At 36.1% G+C, this 14,403-nt stretch overlaps 1 protein-coding gene across 2 annotated transcripts in view; it reads right to left on the bottom strand.

Moving 5' to 3' along the window:
- The window catches only part of LOC150099965 (reversion-inducing cysteine-rich protein with Kazal motifs-like), a 364,445-nt gene that overhangs the window by 272,864 nt on the left and 77,178 nt on the right, over positions 1 to 14,403 (bottom strand). For both annotated transcript variants that reach the window (XM_090402524.1, XM_090402523.1), the window contains exon 6: positions 5,196 to 5,277. In XM_090402524.1, the coding sequence (XP_090258650.1) occupies positions 5,196 to 5,277 (82 nt within the window). The remainder of the gene's footprint in view (positions 1 to 5,195; positions 5,278 to 14,403) is intronic.

Genomic DNA, 14,403 nt, shown 5'->3' on the forward strand with positions numbered 1-14,403 from the left:
CATAATGCTGCAGCATAATGGCTTGTCACCTCTTCTCCTTTACTGTTGCCTTTTATCAGGTAACCATCTTTGTATTCAAGCTACTAATTAACTATCTCAACCCATCTCCCTGCTTAATTTCTAAAGTAATTTGTCATGCAGTATTCAATCAAATGTCTTTGCAAAACTTCCTCTGTCCAGGTATTACAAAACAGCGTAAGTGCTTCTGACCAGGACTAGTCCATCACTAGCAGGCTCTCAAAGAAGGAAAGATAGTTCGATTAGATAAAGGAAATTCCAAGAGGTAGGAAATTATACGCTAACCAGCATACAAACAAATGAGTTTTATCCTTTGTTAAGGCATTATTTTACCTGTGAAAAGCTATTAACTTTATATAAGTCACAAATCCATCCAGCCATTGAATACTGCTCTCATATTTTGGGTGGTGTTCCTAAGAGCTCCCTAGAAATACTCAATTCTATACAAAAGAATGATTAATGACCTATTTCTTATCAATTTTTTTCTGCTCCCTTTTAAATATTTCCAGGAGCACTGTTCATTAAAATTGCCATCAATAATTCTCCATAAATTTTTATTCATCTTCATTAATTTCTTCTGCTGCAGCCTTTTAGACCACCTTCTCTCTTATGTATTTTCAAGAGCATATGATCTATAGGTAAAAGATTTTAACTTTAAATAAATTTTTAAGGATATTTAGTGGGGACCAGGAGATGTTTAGATAGTTGAGTTTGGCAAGTACAAGAAGAATGATTGTTATGGAAGATTTTAATTACAGCAGTATAAATTGGGGAGAGGAAGATGCATGTAGCAATAAGGGAATGGAATTTCTAGAATTCTTGAGGGACAAATGTCTTAGGCAACATGTAATAGAGGGAACAAGAGGTTAAAGAGTTTTGGATTTGGTCATAGCATCAGAAGAGTTGATAATAACTGAGATGACATCTCTCCTACCAGTTGGAGAGATGTCATCTCAGTTATTATCAACTCATCTCAGTTGTTATAAAGAAGTCATCTCAGTTATTATAAAGAAGAGGACATAATTTGGTGTAAAGTGGATGGCAAACAATATTAAACAGAACTGCATAAAAAAAAGAGGCTATGGAAGAGATATAATGAGACAGGTGAAGAGCAGATGCATGAAGAATATAAGACACAGGCTAGGAGAGTGATTAGTATGATAAGGAAGGCAAACTGGAATATGAGAAGAGATTGGCCCTCAGATCCAAAGAAAATCCAAGAAAATGTTTTAGCTATGTGGCCAGTAGGAGGAGAAATGACTGTGGAAGATTGACATTGTGAGATAAAAACTGGAATAGAGTGACTGATGCAGAGGACATAGTGGAATTGTTCAATGAACACTTTATTGGAATATTTCATCCTGGAGGAGTCAATTTTAATACTAGAGGGATAGGGCAAGTTCGAGGTTTAGAAGTGGAGAAGGTGAGTGTGTTCCAGATGCTGAGTACTCTGGATGTCAGTAAAGCTGTTGAACTGGTATGAGGGTATTTCATCACGAGTCTTGAGATAATGTGCTAAAGAACAACTCCTTTGACCTGACTTTTCAATGAAACTCTGGCTACGGGAAAGGTGTCCATGGAATGGAAGGAAGATAAGATAGTGCCATTGCATAAGGATGGTAGCAGACTGGAAGTGTCTAATTATAGGCCAGTTTGTGTGTCATCAGTAGTTGTTACGATCTTGGAGAAAATAGGGAGGGACCGTATACAGCATTGAGCAGATGAGGGTAATGTTATCTGTGAGAGTCAACGTGGATTTGTGAAGGTGGCACTCTTGTTTTAGTAATATTCTAGCCTTTTATAATAAAGTTACAAGAGCAGTAGATGAGGGAAAGGCATATACATTTTCTTGGATTTAGTGAAGGCATTTGACAGGGTGCCACATGATAAGCTGATATTTAAGTTGTAGCACATGGGTCTGGATGTCAGGTTGGTCAACTGGATTCAGGATTGGCTGTCCGATAGGTATCAGAGAGTTGTGTATGGTGGGGCAGTTTCAAGGAGGCAGAGGATCACAAGTGGAGTCGCACAGGGCTCAGTACTGGGACCTATACTGTTTAACCTTTATATCAATGACATTGTCAGTGGATTGCAAGGGGATAGTCAGTTGTTTGCAGATGACGTGAAGCTTGGAAGGGTTATTAGTAATAGTGCAGATGTGGTAGCCCTGTGAGAGGATTTGAATAAGCTAGACAGGCGGGGAAATGAATGGGGATATCAGGTTAATGGAGCAAAATGTAAGGTCTTGAGGTTTGGGAAACATCGATGGGATGCTGCATACTCTATGGGAGGAGTTATACTGGAGGAAGTAGGGGAGACAGGAGATCTGGGATTGATGATTGATAGAAACCTGAAATTTAGGGGACATATTGCAAAGGTGGTGAAGGTAACACAGAGGATTGCTGCAATTATGAGGAGGACACTGACCTGCAGAGATAAAAAGGGTTATCATTCTGTTGTATAAATCTCTGATCAGACCACACTTAGACTAATGTTCTCAGATTTGGTCCCCAGGATTTGAATGGGATAAATTAACTGTGGAAAGGGTACAAAGACGGATGACAAAGATGGTTTCAGGACTGTGCAATTTTGGTTATGAGGATTGGCTGAGGGAATGTGGACTGCAGAGTTTGATGGATAGAAGAAGGAGAGGTGATATGATTGAGACTTTTAAACTGTTGAGAGGTGGTTACAGGGTTGACACTGGGGAGTTCTTTCGCTTGGTTGAAGAGCGTGAAGGAGTGATGATAAGGAGCCATCCCTGGAAGTTATGAAAGGAAACTGTGAGCAAGAGGGTGAGGAGTGGTTTCTTTGCATGGTGGGTGGTTGAACCATAGAATGCATTGCTTGAGAGAGTGGTGAGCGAGAACTGTCAATGAGTTTAAGGAGTGGTAGGATAGACTTTGTGTTTCCTAAGAGGGGACCTCCCACGATGAGTCTTGATAGAATTTGAGTTCCTAGGAAGGACCTCCTACGATGAGTCTTTTAACCATGGAGGCCTGAATAATAATAATAATAATAAATTTAATGTTAACAAGTCTCTTCATTTTCCTCACCTTTTTGCTCATCATGGGTTTAATATCATCTCATGAATGGAAATACTATATAAAAATATTAAATATAGCTTTATTATAGATTACAAAAAATCTCCCACTAAAATAATCCCATAAAATATCAGTAATACTTGCAAAACAAAATATTATCATAAGTACGTTACAATATTTGTGACCTTAATGGTAATATACTGTAAATGATGTACACCACATTCAAACAAGACCTATTATTGCAAATCAAACTTTAGCACGTAACCTCAACTATCATCTACCCTCTGAATTTTGCAGTGCAGCCACTGAAAAACTTTTATACCTCCATATTTAAGCATTTCTAGTTGAATATCGTCTTCTCCAGCTGCCTTTCCATGAATCAAGTTTTTGACAGCTTTTTCTACCAAGTAATGATATATACTCCTGTTTGCATTTTTCTCAAAACTTTTCTATTACAATTCTGTCAGTGCCAGTTTCATTTAATAGCCTTTTAACATAATTACTTTAGATATTCAGGATTTCTTTATCTTCAGTTTTCATATTACCTTTATTATCCTTGATTCCTTTCATAGTATTCTTTACTCCATTTCTCAGCATTCTCGATAGCCTCCAGAACATTTTGTTCCCATCCTGATATCTAACTTCTATAATCTTATCGAATTCTTCCCACTACTTTTGTTTAGCTACTTTCACACATACTTAGCTCTATTACATTTTTCTCTATATTTTTAAGGCATCTACCAACTTATTTTCTAAGAACTTTCAGTATGCTTTCTTCTTTTCCAGGACTGTTTCTTCTTTATCTTCTTATGTCTGCCATGGTGTTCTTATTTTTCTAACCTTGAAAACAACTTCACCACATGCCTCCCTAGCTGAATCAATCAATGAATGTTTTCTTCAGACTTTACCCTTGAGATTCCACGGTTAGAATGTCAGTAGCAAACTCTGAAGAAACTACTTGTTTTTGAACTGTTTCATTCTTTCTTCAATAATGTTTATATAGTTGTGTCTACAGTTTACCTGTAAAAGCTACTCAATTTTAATTCTTTTTAAAACTTTCTTACATACTGTTCTTTTCAATGTGATATTCAGTTTTATCCTACTTAGAATTAAGTGATGGTCATCACTTCCAATTTCATGTCCAATGTGCACTCTTGTATCCTGAACCAGCATGAAAATATCACTATCAACAACTGGGCTTTTCTTATGTCTTCACTCCACATGACTTGTGTACATCTTTATGTTGGAACATGGTGTTAGTAATGACTAGTCCATATGATGGGCAGAAATCCAGCAGATACTTACCATTTCTCACCTGTATAATAATAATAATAATCAAATTCCTAACATGTATCCTCAGGGGGTGTACAGGATATTATGATAGTATTACATGAAGAATTTACTTCATTACTAACTTTCTATCAACAATTTTCCTAATAATAATAATAATAATAATAACAATAATAATAATATTGTACTATTACCTTTTGGTTTAAGCAAACACAAAGTTCAATTTGGTCATCTATATCTCAAATTGTCAACCCATCTTCAATCTGTTCAGTGTCCAAACAGATACTTACTAATGGACTCACTATGAGAATATGAGGACTGAATATTAGGCCAGGAGCCTTGGTCCCCTTTTTCTACATTCCTTAAAAGTCAAGTGGAAGTCACCTCCTAGTCATCTAACTCTGATGCTTAAAGAACACTGGCTATAAACCTATCATGTATAAATATTAGATAATCCAAGCAGTTTCACACTATGTGATGATCTTCTTCTATCACCTAAAAATCATAAACAATGATTCTACTATGTAAACAAACCTAAGGTGAAAAGTGGAGAGTCTATTCTCTTGGCTAACTACACCAAGTAAAAGTAATGCACGTATCTGAATTAAGGTATATATTCTTTATACGTTATTATAGTCAGTGGAATGCCTGGTGGAAAGAGTAATGAGTAAATGTATTAAGAAAAGCTGCATGGGATATTAATAGGATAATGATAATATTTAGACTGACAAAAATATACATATGCAATAAGCACATTATAAGGACAGTTTTTTTTTTTAAATTTTTATAATACTAACAATTTACCAAAAATGACTGCCAAGATATAAATACACACATACATACCTTCTTGATGATGAATGCATGTATAAAAGGATATTTCATCACTCCTACGGCAAATTGATGAAATAGCTTTTACTGACTGTGCCTGAAAGAAATTGAAATATTACATGACTCAGAAGATATTTAAGGCATATACTGTATATGCATGTTTAAATCAATCTGTGAAAGCAATTCTGGACTAATCAAAAAGTTTAAAAGATGACTGACATAATACAGCATAAATTTAAGCAGCATTTATTCTATGGTGGAAGAGACCTCTCAGGCTGTATACAGGAAAAGGAGAAGAAGAGATCTGAAAGATTATTAATTATTGAGGATATTGTATCAGGTATATCTTTCTGTCCTGTCAGGTGTCTTCTCCCTCGAGGAGATTGACTACCATGTGTCTCCACCATGTCCTATTCTGTGCCTCTCTGCTGCATTCCTCATATGAGAGATAGATCTAGTCTTCTATATTTTTCATCCACTCCGGTCTTTGTCTTCCTCTTTCCCTCAACAGTTCCTTCGAGAAGTGTCCTTTGTAGGCAGTTATGTCTCAGAATATGTCCAAAATATCTGACTTTTCTCTTTTTAATTTCTTTCATCAGGCTCCTGTTTACGCTTGCCATCTCTAGTACCTCTTCATTTGTCTTTTCATGATATTCTCATAATTCTTTGCAGCATCCACATTTCAAAGGCCTCCAGTTTTTTCACACTCAGATTTGAGAGTGTCCATGTCTCTACTCCATATAATAATGTAGACCATATGTAGCATTTGAGATTTTTAGTCTTGTTTTCAGATTCAATTCTCAAGATGTTAGTAGATTTTTCACACTGTTGAAAGTTGACCTTGCAATTTCAATCCTTTTTCTAATTTCATCTTCTGTCCTGCCATTCTCTGTGATCAAGTGTCCGAGGTATATGTATTTTTGCACCTGTTCTAATTTATTTCCTTTTATATTGATGAATATTTTTGGTATTTTCTTTTCTCTTGAAATTATCATGATTTTTGTCTTTTTAAATTGAAACTGAGGTCATACTGTTTGCTATACTTGAGGATTTCATCTATAAGAGTTTTGAGATCATATTTGTTTTCAGCTAGAAGAACCATGTCATCTGCATATCTTAGGTTATTAATATTTCTGCACCCTACAGTGATTCCTTTGAGGTTACTAATTTTATTAAATATTTCTTCTGTGTACAGGTTAAAGAGAATCGGAGAAAAGACACAGCCCTTGTCTCACATCTTTCTGAACTGCGAATTCTTCTGAGGTCTCTCTATTTATTCTCAAAGATGCAGTATGTGCCCAGTAAAGATTAGTTAATAGCCTAATGTCTTTTCCATCCATGCCTAATTTTGAAAGGATTTCAATTAATTGTTCATGTTGGACATTGTCGAATGCCTTTTTGTAATCTATGAAGCAGAGGTACACATCTTTTTGTTTTTCTAGATATCTTTCTATGATGGTTCTGATGTTGAAAATACCTTCTCTTGTATCTACATTTTCCTTGAAGCCACTTTGTGTATCATTTATTTCTATGTTTATTTTTCTTTTGTTTCTTTCAAAAATAATCTATGGGAGGACTTTTGATACTTGACTGATGAGGCTGATTGTCCTGAACTCTTCACATTTTGTAACTTTTGTTTTTTTGGGAATTGGAACAAAAATTGAGTGATTAATATCTTTGGGTAGAAATCCAGTCTCGTATATTTTAGTGCATAATTTTGTTAGAAATTTCAGTCCTCCTTCATCGAGAGCCCTCAACCATTCTGCCAAGATGTTATCTATTCATGCAGCTTTATGTGGTTTTAGTTTTCTGATGGCATTTTCAACTTCACAGAGTAAAATGGATGGTCCTTCTAAATCAGTCTGTTCAGGAATATCATTTCTTTGTTGTTCATATAATTTCCTTGCTGTATACAGTCCCTCACTAATTTCTTCAAGATCTTAACAACTACTGATGACATACAAACTGGTCTATAATTAGACACTTCCAGTCTGCTACCACTCTTATGCAATGGCACTAGCTTACCTTCCTTCCATTCCTTGGGCATCTTTCCCATAGCCAGAGTTTCCATTGAAAAGCCAGGTCAAAAGAGCAGAGAGTTCTTTAGCACATTCTCTCAAAACTCATGGTGAAATACCATCCAATCACACAACTTTACTGACATCCAGAGTATTCAGTATTTGGAACATACTCTCCTTCTGCACCTCTAAGCCTCAAACCTGCCCTATCCTTCTGGTATTAAAATTTACTCCTCCAGGATGAAATACTCCAATAAAGTGTTCATTGAACAATTCCACTATGTCCTCTGCATCAGTCACTCTATTCCCATTTCTATCCACTTCCCCAGTGTCATTCTTCCACAATCATTTCTCTTCCTACTGGCCACATAGCGAAAACATTTCCTAGGATTCTCTTCGGATCTTTGGGCCAACCTCTTCTCAATTCTAGTAGCAAGGCTTAGTTAGGCTCAATTCTAGTTAGCGACCTCTTCTCATATTCCAGTTTTGCCTTCCTTACCATACCAGTCACTCTCCTGGCCTGTGTCTTATATTCTTCATGCATCTTCTCTTCACCTGTCTCTTTATATCTCTTCCATAGCCTCTTTTTCAAATGCAGTTCCTGTTTAATATTGTTTGTTATCCACTTTACACCAAATTATGTCCTCTTCTGCACTTGTGGAATACAGCTTACTATTGCTGCTAATAAATATTCCTTTCCCAAGCACTAATGATATCCTGACCTTCCAATTTCTCCCATCATGAAGTTTCCCAAGTTGATATCTAAGACTATTATAATCACCTACCTTATAATTCCACATATGTTCCCATCTCTATGATACCCCCTACATGTCTATTCATCTTCCAAGTCAAAACCACATGGTCACTCTCTCCAAATGGTGGGAGAGATGTCATCTCAGTTATTATCAACTCTTCTGATGCTATGACCAAATCCAAAACTCTTTAACCTCTTGTTCCCTCTATTACATGTTGCCTAAGACATTTGTCCCTCAAGAATTCTAGAAATTCCATACCCTTATTGCCACGTGCATCTTCCTCTCTGTCAAGCTTTTAACTACAGCAGCAGTTTATACTGCTGTAGTTAAAATCTCCCATAACAATCATTCTTCTTGCAATTGCCAAGCTCAACTGTCTAAACATCTTCTGGTCACCACCCTCTGTTCTCCTTGGTTTGTAGCAACACCCCACAAAATATCCTGTCTTGCCCACCTCTACCTCACACCATATGCTTTCAGAATCATTAGTGTCACTGCCTTCCAAAGTCTCCACTCTTAGAGGACATAAATCGTCACTTATCATAAGTAGTACTCCACCACTATGCTTTCATTTCCTATCCTGTTGAAAAATGCTGTACCCTGCTACTTCTATTCCTGTTATTATATCCTGTTCTGTCAACCAGGTCTCAGTGATCCCAATAATCTTTGGCCAGGATGATGCTATCAGCACCACACCAATTCTTCTCCTTTATTCCGGATACTCCTGACATTAGTTTAAAGCGTGGGTGGCCAAACGTTTAGACGTTGGGGGCTATTTACCTAGTGAAAATATCTCTGTGGGTGACCATAGATCCGATTGAAAATTGTGGAATATTTTCGAGATTTTTAAAAGTTTATAAGGCAATAAATATAACAAAAGAAAATAAAATTTATTGGTCATAACTTTATTAAAAAAATAATAGCAATAAAAAATACAAAAAACTAAATAAAATTATACAAACAAAATTGAATATTTTAATTTAATTTAATTTAATCATTATGCAGCAAAGCGATCATAATCTGGATCATACGAACTTAAAGAAATTCATAAACACGATGCCAGATGTTGATCACTTAGCTGCAATTTATGCTTTGTCTTAATAGCATTCATACATGAAAACGATCCACAAAAGTAAATATTTGGATATTTACTTTTGTGGATCAACTTCCAAAAAGTATTATTTGAAGCAATTAATTTGAGGTGGATATAGCATTTCATATTTATAATTTCTTCTTTCAAATCTACTCTATTTGTGTCGAGAAATTCATTCAATTTTGAAGCTGTATTCTCAACATTAATATTTTCATTGAAGGGATATGATAAAAAAGTAGCGATATCATCGAGCTTACTGATTCCTTCAAATCTTACCTCAAATTCGTTCATTAAAAGTCTTATGCTTTCAGCGTGTTTATTAAAGGTGACGTTTTGTATATCCCTTGACTAATCAGCCAAATTTTTTAAATGTTTCAATTTGCACCACGTTAATTGTATTTCAAGCATGTTTAATTTTTCCTTGAATGATTTTAAGGAGCTTATCATATAAATGATTGTTTTATTTTTTTCTTGTAATTCTAAGTTTAGGTTATTTAGTTTTTCTGTAATGTCACAGAAAAAGGAGAGGTCAAGTAGCCATTCTTTATCATTTAATTCTGGATGTGAATCATTTCTGTTTTTCAAAAGCGAATTTATTTCTGGAAGAAGTTCTCTGAATCTTGCTAAAAATGTGGCACGGCTTAACCATCTTATGTCAGTATGTAACAATAATTCACTATGCTCACTCTTGCATTCTTTTAGCAAAGCCCGAAATTGACGACGCAGCAAGCTATTTGATCTTATTGAATTAACAATTTTTGAAAGCAACGTTCATAACATAATTGAATTTCAGTACTTTTGAACACAAGGCCTGCTGATGGATGATGCAATGATAGTCCACAAAACTTGGTATATCTTCATCGTTTTTACAAAGAATGATGAAACCGATTTTATTACCTACCATTGCAGGTGCTCTGTCCGTAGTTATTGACACTAACTTATGAATTGGAAAACTTGTACGTACAATGTAATTCTTATATAAATCATAGATATCTTGACCTCTTGTTCATCCTTGAATTGGAATAATGGTTAATAATTCTTCTGTAGCAGATATATTCTCAAAAACCATCATCATCATCATCAAATTCCTGCCATGTACCCTCAAGGGGTGTACAGGATATGACAGTACTACATGAAAAAATTACATCATTACTAACTTCCTATCTACAATTTTCCTCCAAATCAGTCTGTTACTTGTCAAGACTCCAACATTATCAGATCTTATATTTCTATCGTCTAAGGCACTTTGTACCGTATCAATCCACCTATATCTTGGTCTTCCTCTGGGTCGTTTTCCTGCCAACCTGGCAGAGAACACTTGTTTTGCTATTCTTTCCTCTCCCATTCTATTTAAGTGACCATACCATCTGAGATTAGCTCTGCTAACACATTCCTGGATGCTGACAATGTCAAGTTCTTTCCTAATATCCTCATTTTTAATATGATATTGCCATTGATGCCATCTGTTCACGCCTCTAATCTTTCTCAGGACTCTCATATCTGCGGTCTCTAGTCTTTGGTCAAGTGTTTTACTTCTGACCCAGCTCTCAGATCCATAAGTTAAAATTGGTTTGAACACAGTCTTGTATACAGCTAATTTAGTGTTCCGACTAATTTCTTTCTTATTCCATATGAATTTATTCAATTGACTTCCCACGATACCAGCTTGACTGATTCTGTTGTCTATTTCTATATTTAGTTTACCATCTTCAGTAAAAATTGTGCCTAAGTAGCTGAAATGTTTTACTTGTTCCACAGGTTCTCCATTCACAACACAGTTGACATTTTCAATGATTCTGCCTATTTTCATTGTCTTTGTCTTTTTATTGCTGACCTTCATACCATATCTATTACAACAGCTATTCAATTTAGTCAGAGAATCTTGCAGACTTGTAGCGGATTTATTTAGAAGTATAACATCATCCGCATAAAGCAAAGAGCTGACATTAACATCTCCAATTTTGATATCAGGTTTAATACCACATTCCTTCATAATGTGATCCATATAGATAATGAATAACAGAGGGGATAATGTACATCCTTGTCTCACACCAGATTTAACATTAAACCATCTTCCTGTACTTCCTTCAATTCTAACTGCTGACTTACAACTCAAATAAAGACTAAGTATTGCTTGATATAATGCCCCATTGACACCATATAACTGCAGCGTATTGAATAGCTTCTCTCTTGGCACCTTGTCATATGCCTTTTCCAAATCGACAAAACTTAAATACAGATCTTTGTTATATTCCCATGCTTTCTCGACTATTTGTCGTAAAGTGAAGATCTGATCCTGACAGCCTCTATTTGGCCTGAATCCAGCTTGTTCTTCACCAAGCTTTTCTTCCACAATTCTTCTCAACCGTTTCTCAAGTATACTTGCATAGATCTTGCCAGGAACACTCAGTAGGGAAATACCTCTGTAATTCTCACATTCAGTTTTATTTCCCTTTTTATATATGGGTACTATGAGAGCTCTACTCCAATCATCGGGAATTCGTCCCTCTGTCCAGGCTTTCTGAACTATGCAGTGCAGCCACTGTAAGACTCTTATACCACCATACTTCAGCATTTCTGGTCGAATATCATCTACTCCTGCTGCCTTTCCACATTTCAAGCCTTTGATGGCTTTTTCTACTTCAAGTATGGATATGTATTCCTGACTGCATGCCTGGTCAGTGTTGTTTATCACTGTGCTGTCATCACTGCTTGTTTCATTTAGCAGTTTTTCAAAGTAATTACTCCATACTTCAAGGATATCTTTTTCTCCTGTTTTCATTTCACGTTTATCATCTCTAATTCCTTTTACAGCACTCTTTCCTCCATTCCTAAGCTTCTTCAACAACCTCCAGAATATTTTGCCGCCTTCTTGATATTTATTTTCTATATTCTTGCCAAAGTCCTCCCATGACTTTTGTTTAGCTAGTTTTACACACTGTTTAGCTTTCTTACATTTGTCTCTGTATTCTGTAAGAGTAAAAGCTGACTTATTTGCCAGGAACTTTTGATATGCTTTCTTCTTTTCCTTCACTGCCTCTTTAACTTCCTGTGTCCACCAGGGAGTTCTGATTTTTTTATCTTTGCACACAACCTCACCACATGCCTCTCTGGCAGAATCAATCAATGTTTCCTTCAGAGTTTGCCACTGAATCTCCAAGGTTTGATTCCTGTTCTCAAACTCTTTCATTTTCTTTCAATAATATTTCTGTATTTTAGTCTACAGTTTACATCTGAGAGCTGCTCAACTTTTATTCGCTTTAAAACTTTCTTACATGTTATTCTTTTCAATATGAAATTCAATTTTATCCTGCTCAAGACTAAATAGTGATCACTTCCAATTTCAAATCCTCTGTACACTCTGGTGTCCTGCACCAGGGAGAAAACATCACTATCAACAATAACATAGTCAATGAGACTTTTCTTATTCCTTGCCTCTTCTCTGCATGTGAATTTGTGCACATTTTTATGTTGGAACATGGTGTTAGTAATGACCAGTCCATGTCCTGAGTAGAAATCCAACAGATATTTGCCATGATTATTAGCTTTGCTCTTTTCTCCAAATTTTCCCAAAATATTTTTGTATGTCTCACAATCATTTCCTACTCTGCTATTTAGATCCCCAACAAGGATCAACTTTTCATTTTTCATTGTGTCAGTTGCTTTTTCTAAAGCCTCAAAAAATTCCTCCACTTCTACCTTAGTAGAACCTTCTGTGGGACCATAGGCACAAATAAGTCTCATTGTCCAGTTCCCCATTCTCATATTTGCCCACATTACTCTACTTGAGACTGACTGCCATTCAAGAAGATTAGCCTCGTATTTTGTGTTGAATACTATGGCTACTCCTTCTTTTCCTTGATTGTTATTGCCTGAATATAACATTTTGTATTTATTGCTCAGAAAGATCTCACCAGTTTTGGTCTTTTTTGTTTCAGTCACCCCTATTATGTCGATCTGGTACTTATCTAATTCCTCAGCTAGCTCCATTTCTTTGCCATTCAGGCTTCTTACGTTGATAGTACCGATCTTTAACTCTGGTGATGTTGAGTTGGGGTTTGTTTTCAGATTTGTTCCAGTAGCTGACTTTTCGCTGTTCGCCCTGGTTCCCTGGCAAAAACAACGGGGGCCTTGTTTAACCGGGCGACGCCCCAGCCGGCATTAAATTTTGTCATGTTGTACCATCATTTTTTATTTTGGTTTAACCAATAAGAATACAATTTGGTCGGCTAAATCCCAAATTGCCAGCCCATCCTCGTTCGTTCAGTATCAAAGTAGATACCCAACAGGGTGCACCACGAGAAGGTGAGGATTGGACATTAGGTCAGAAGCCCTGGTCGGTTCTCCGCATTCCTTTAAAGGCTATGTGGAGGTCTCCTCTCAGTTATACAGCTTTGACCCTTAAGCATCCCCTAAACCATTCGAATAAAAATACGTAATTGTGCAGTACCAGCGTAATCAGTAGATTCGTCAAACTGTAGTGACAAAAAATTGCACTTATGTTTTCATGCAGGCAATGGGAGGAACTTGAAAAGTTCCTCCCATTGCCTGCATTTTGCGCATATACGTATTTCCCCTTCTCTCACCTGCCACATACACCTGCCAGGACGCATACATTCCACAAGTCCCACATGCCACAAAATTCCTTATTATATCACGCAAAATAGAGTCCTTAAATGGTGAGGACTTGGGGATACGCCATTTGCAATTTTAGCTGCCGCCATTATTCAAAATAGTGTCGAGGAATTATTACAACTAAACGCTAAATAAGTATAAGTGAGTATAACTATAGGATAACTGTATAAGTTAACTATAAGTATAAAACATATTTAAGTATACTAAATATCCAAATAATGAAAACTCATGTTATCTTCTTCCGTTATGCATCCGATTCCAACTCTGCCTTCTCGGTAACCAAAAACTTGACTCCCTGGAGGTCTCAGATAATAATAATAATAAAAATACACAATATAGAGACAACAACTAACTCCAAAAACAACCACTGAAGGACACTTGTATTACAAAAAAACAATGTAGCACAAATCTTGACTGAAGTCACACCATTCACTGATTAAAATTTAAGAATGCTGCTGGTCGGTAATCATCAACAGTGTTAATCACAATGGGAAAAACAAAGGATCTTTCAGTGTTTGATAAAGGTCTTATTGTGGGTCCAATCTGGTTGGATTTCAAATTTTGAAAACAACAGAGCTGATTGGTGTTTAATCAATGAAAAAATAACCACATTGCTTGTCTGAGAGGTGTAACTATGATCCTAAGACAGTCTATCAGGAACGAGATTGCTGTCATCTGAGAAGGCCTGTATGGACAAACATAACTTCCTATGTGCAGCAATT

The sequence above is a fragment of the Typopeltis vanoorti genome, chromosome 13, assembly GCF_054136105.1.
Source record: "Typopeltis vanoorti isolate ZY-2024b chromosome 13, IOZ_Tvanoo_1.0, whole genome shotgun sequence".
NCBI classification, from domain to species: Eukaryota; Metazoa; Arthropoda; class Arachnida; order Uropygi; family Thelyphonidae; genus Typopeltis; species Typopeltis vanoorti.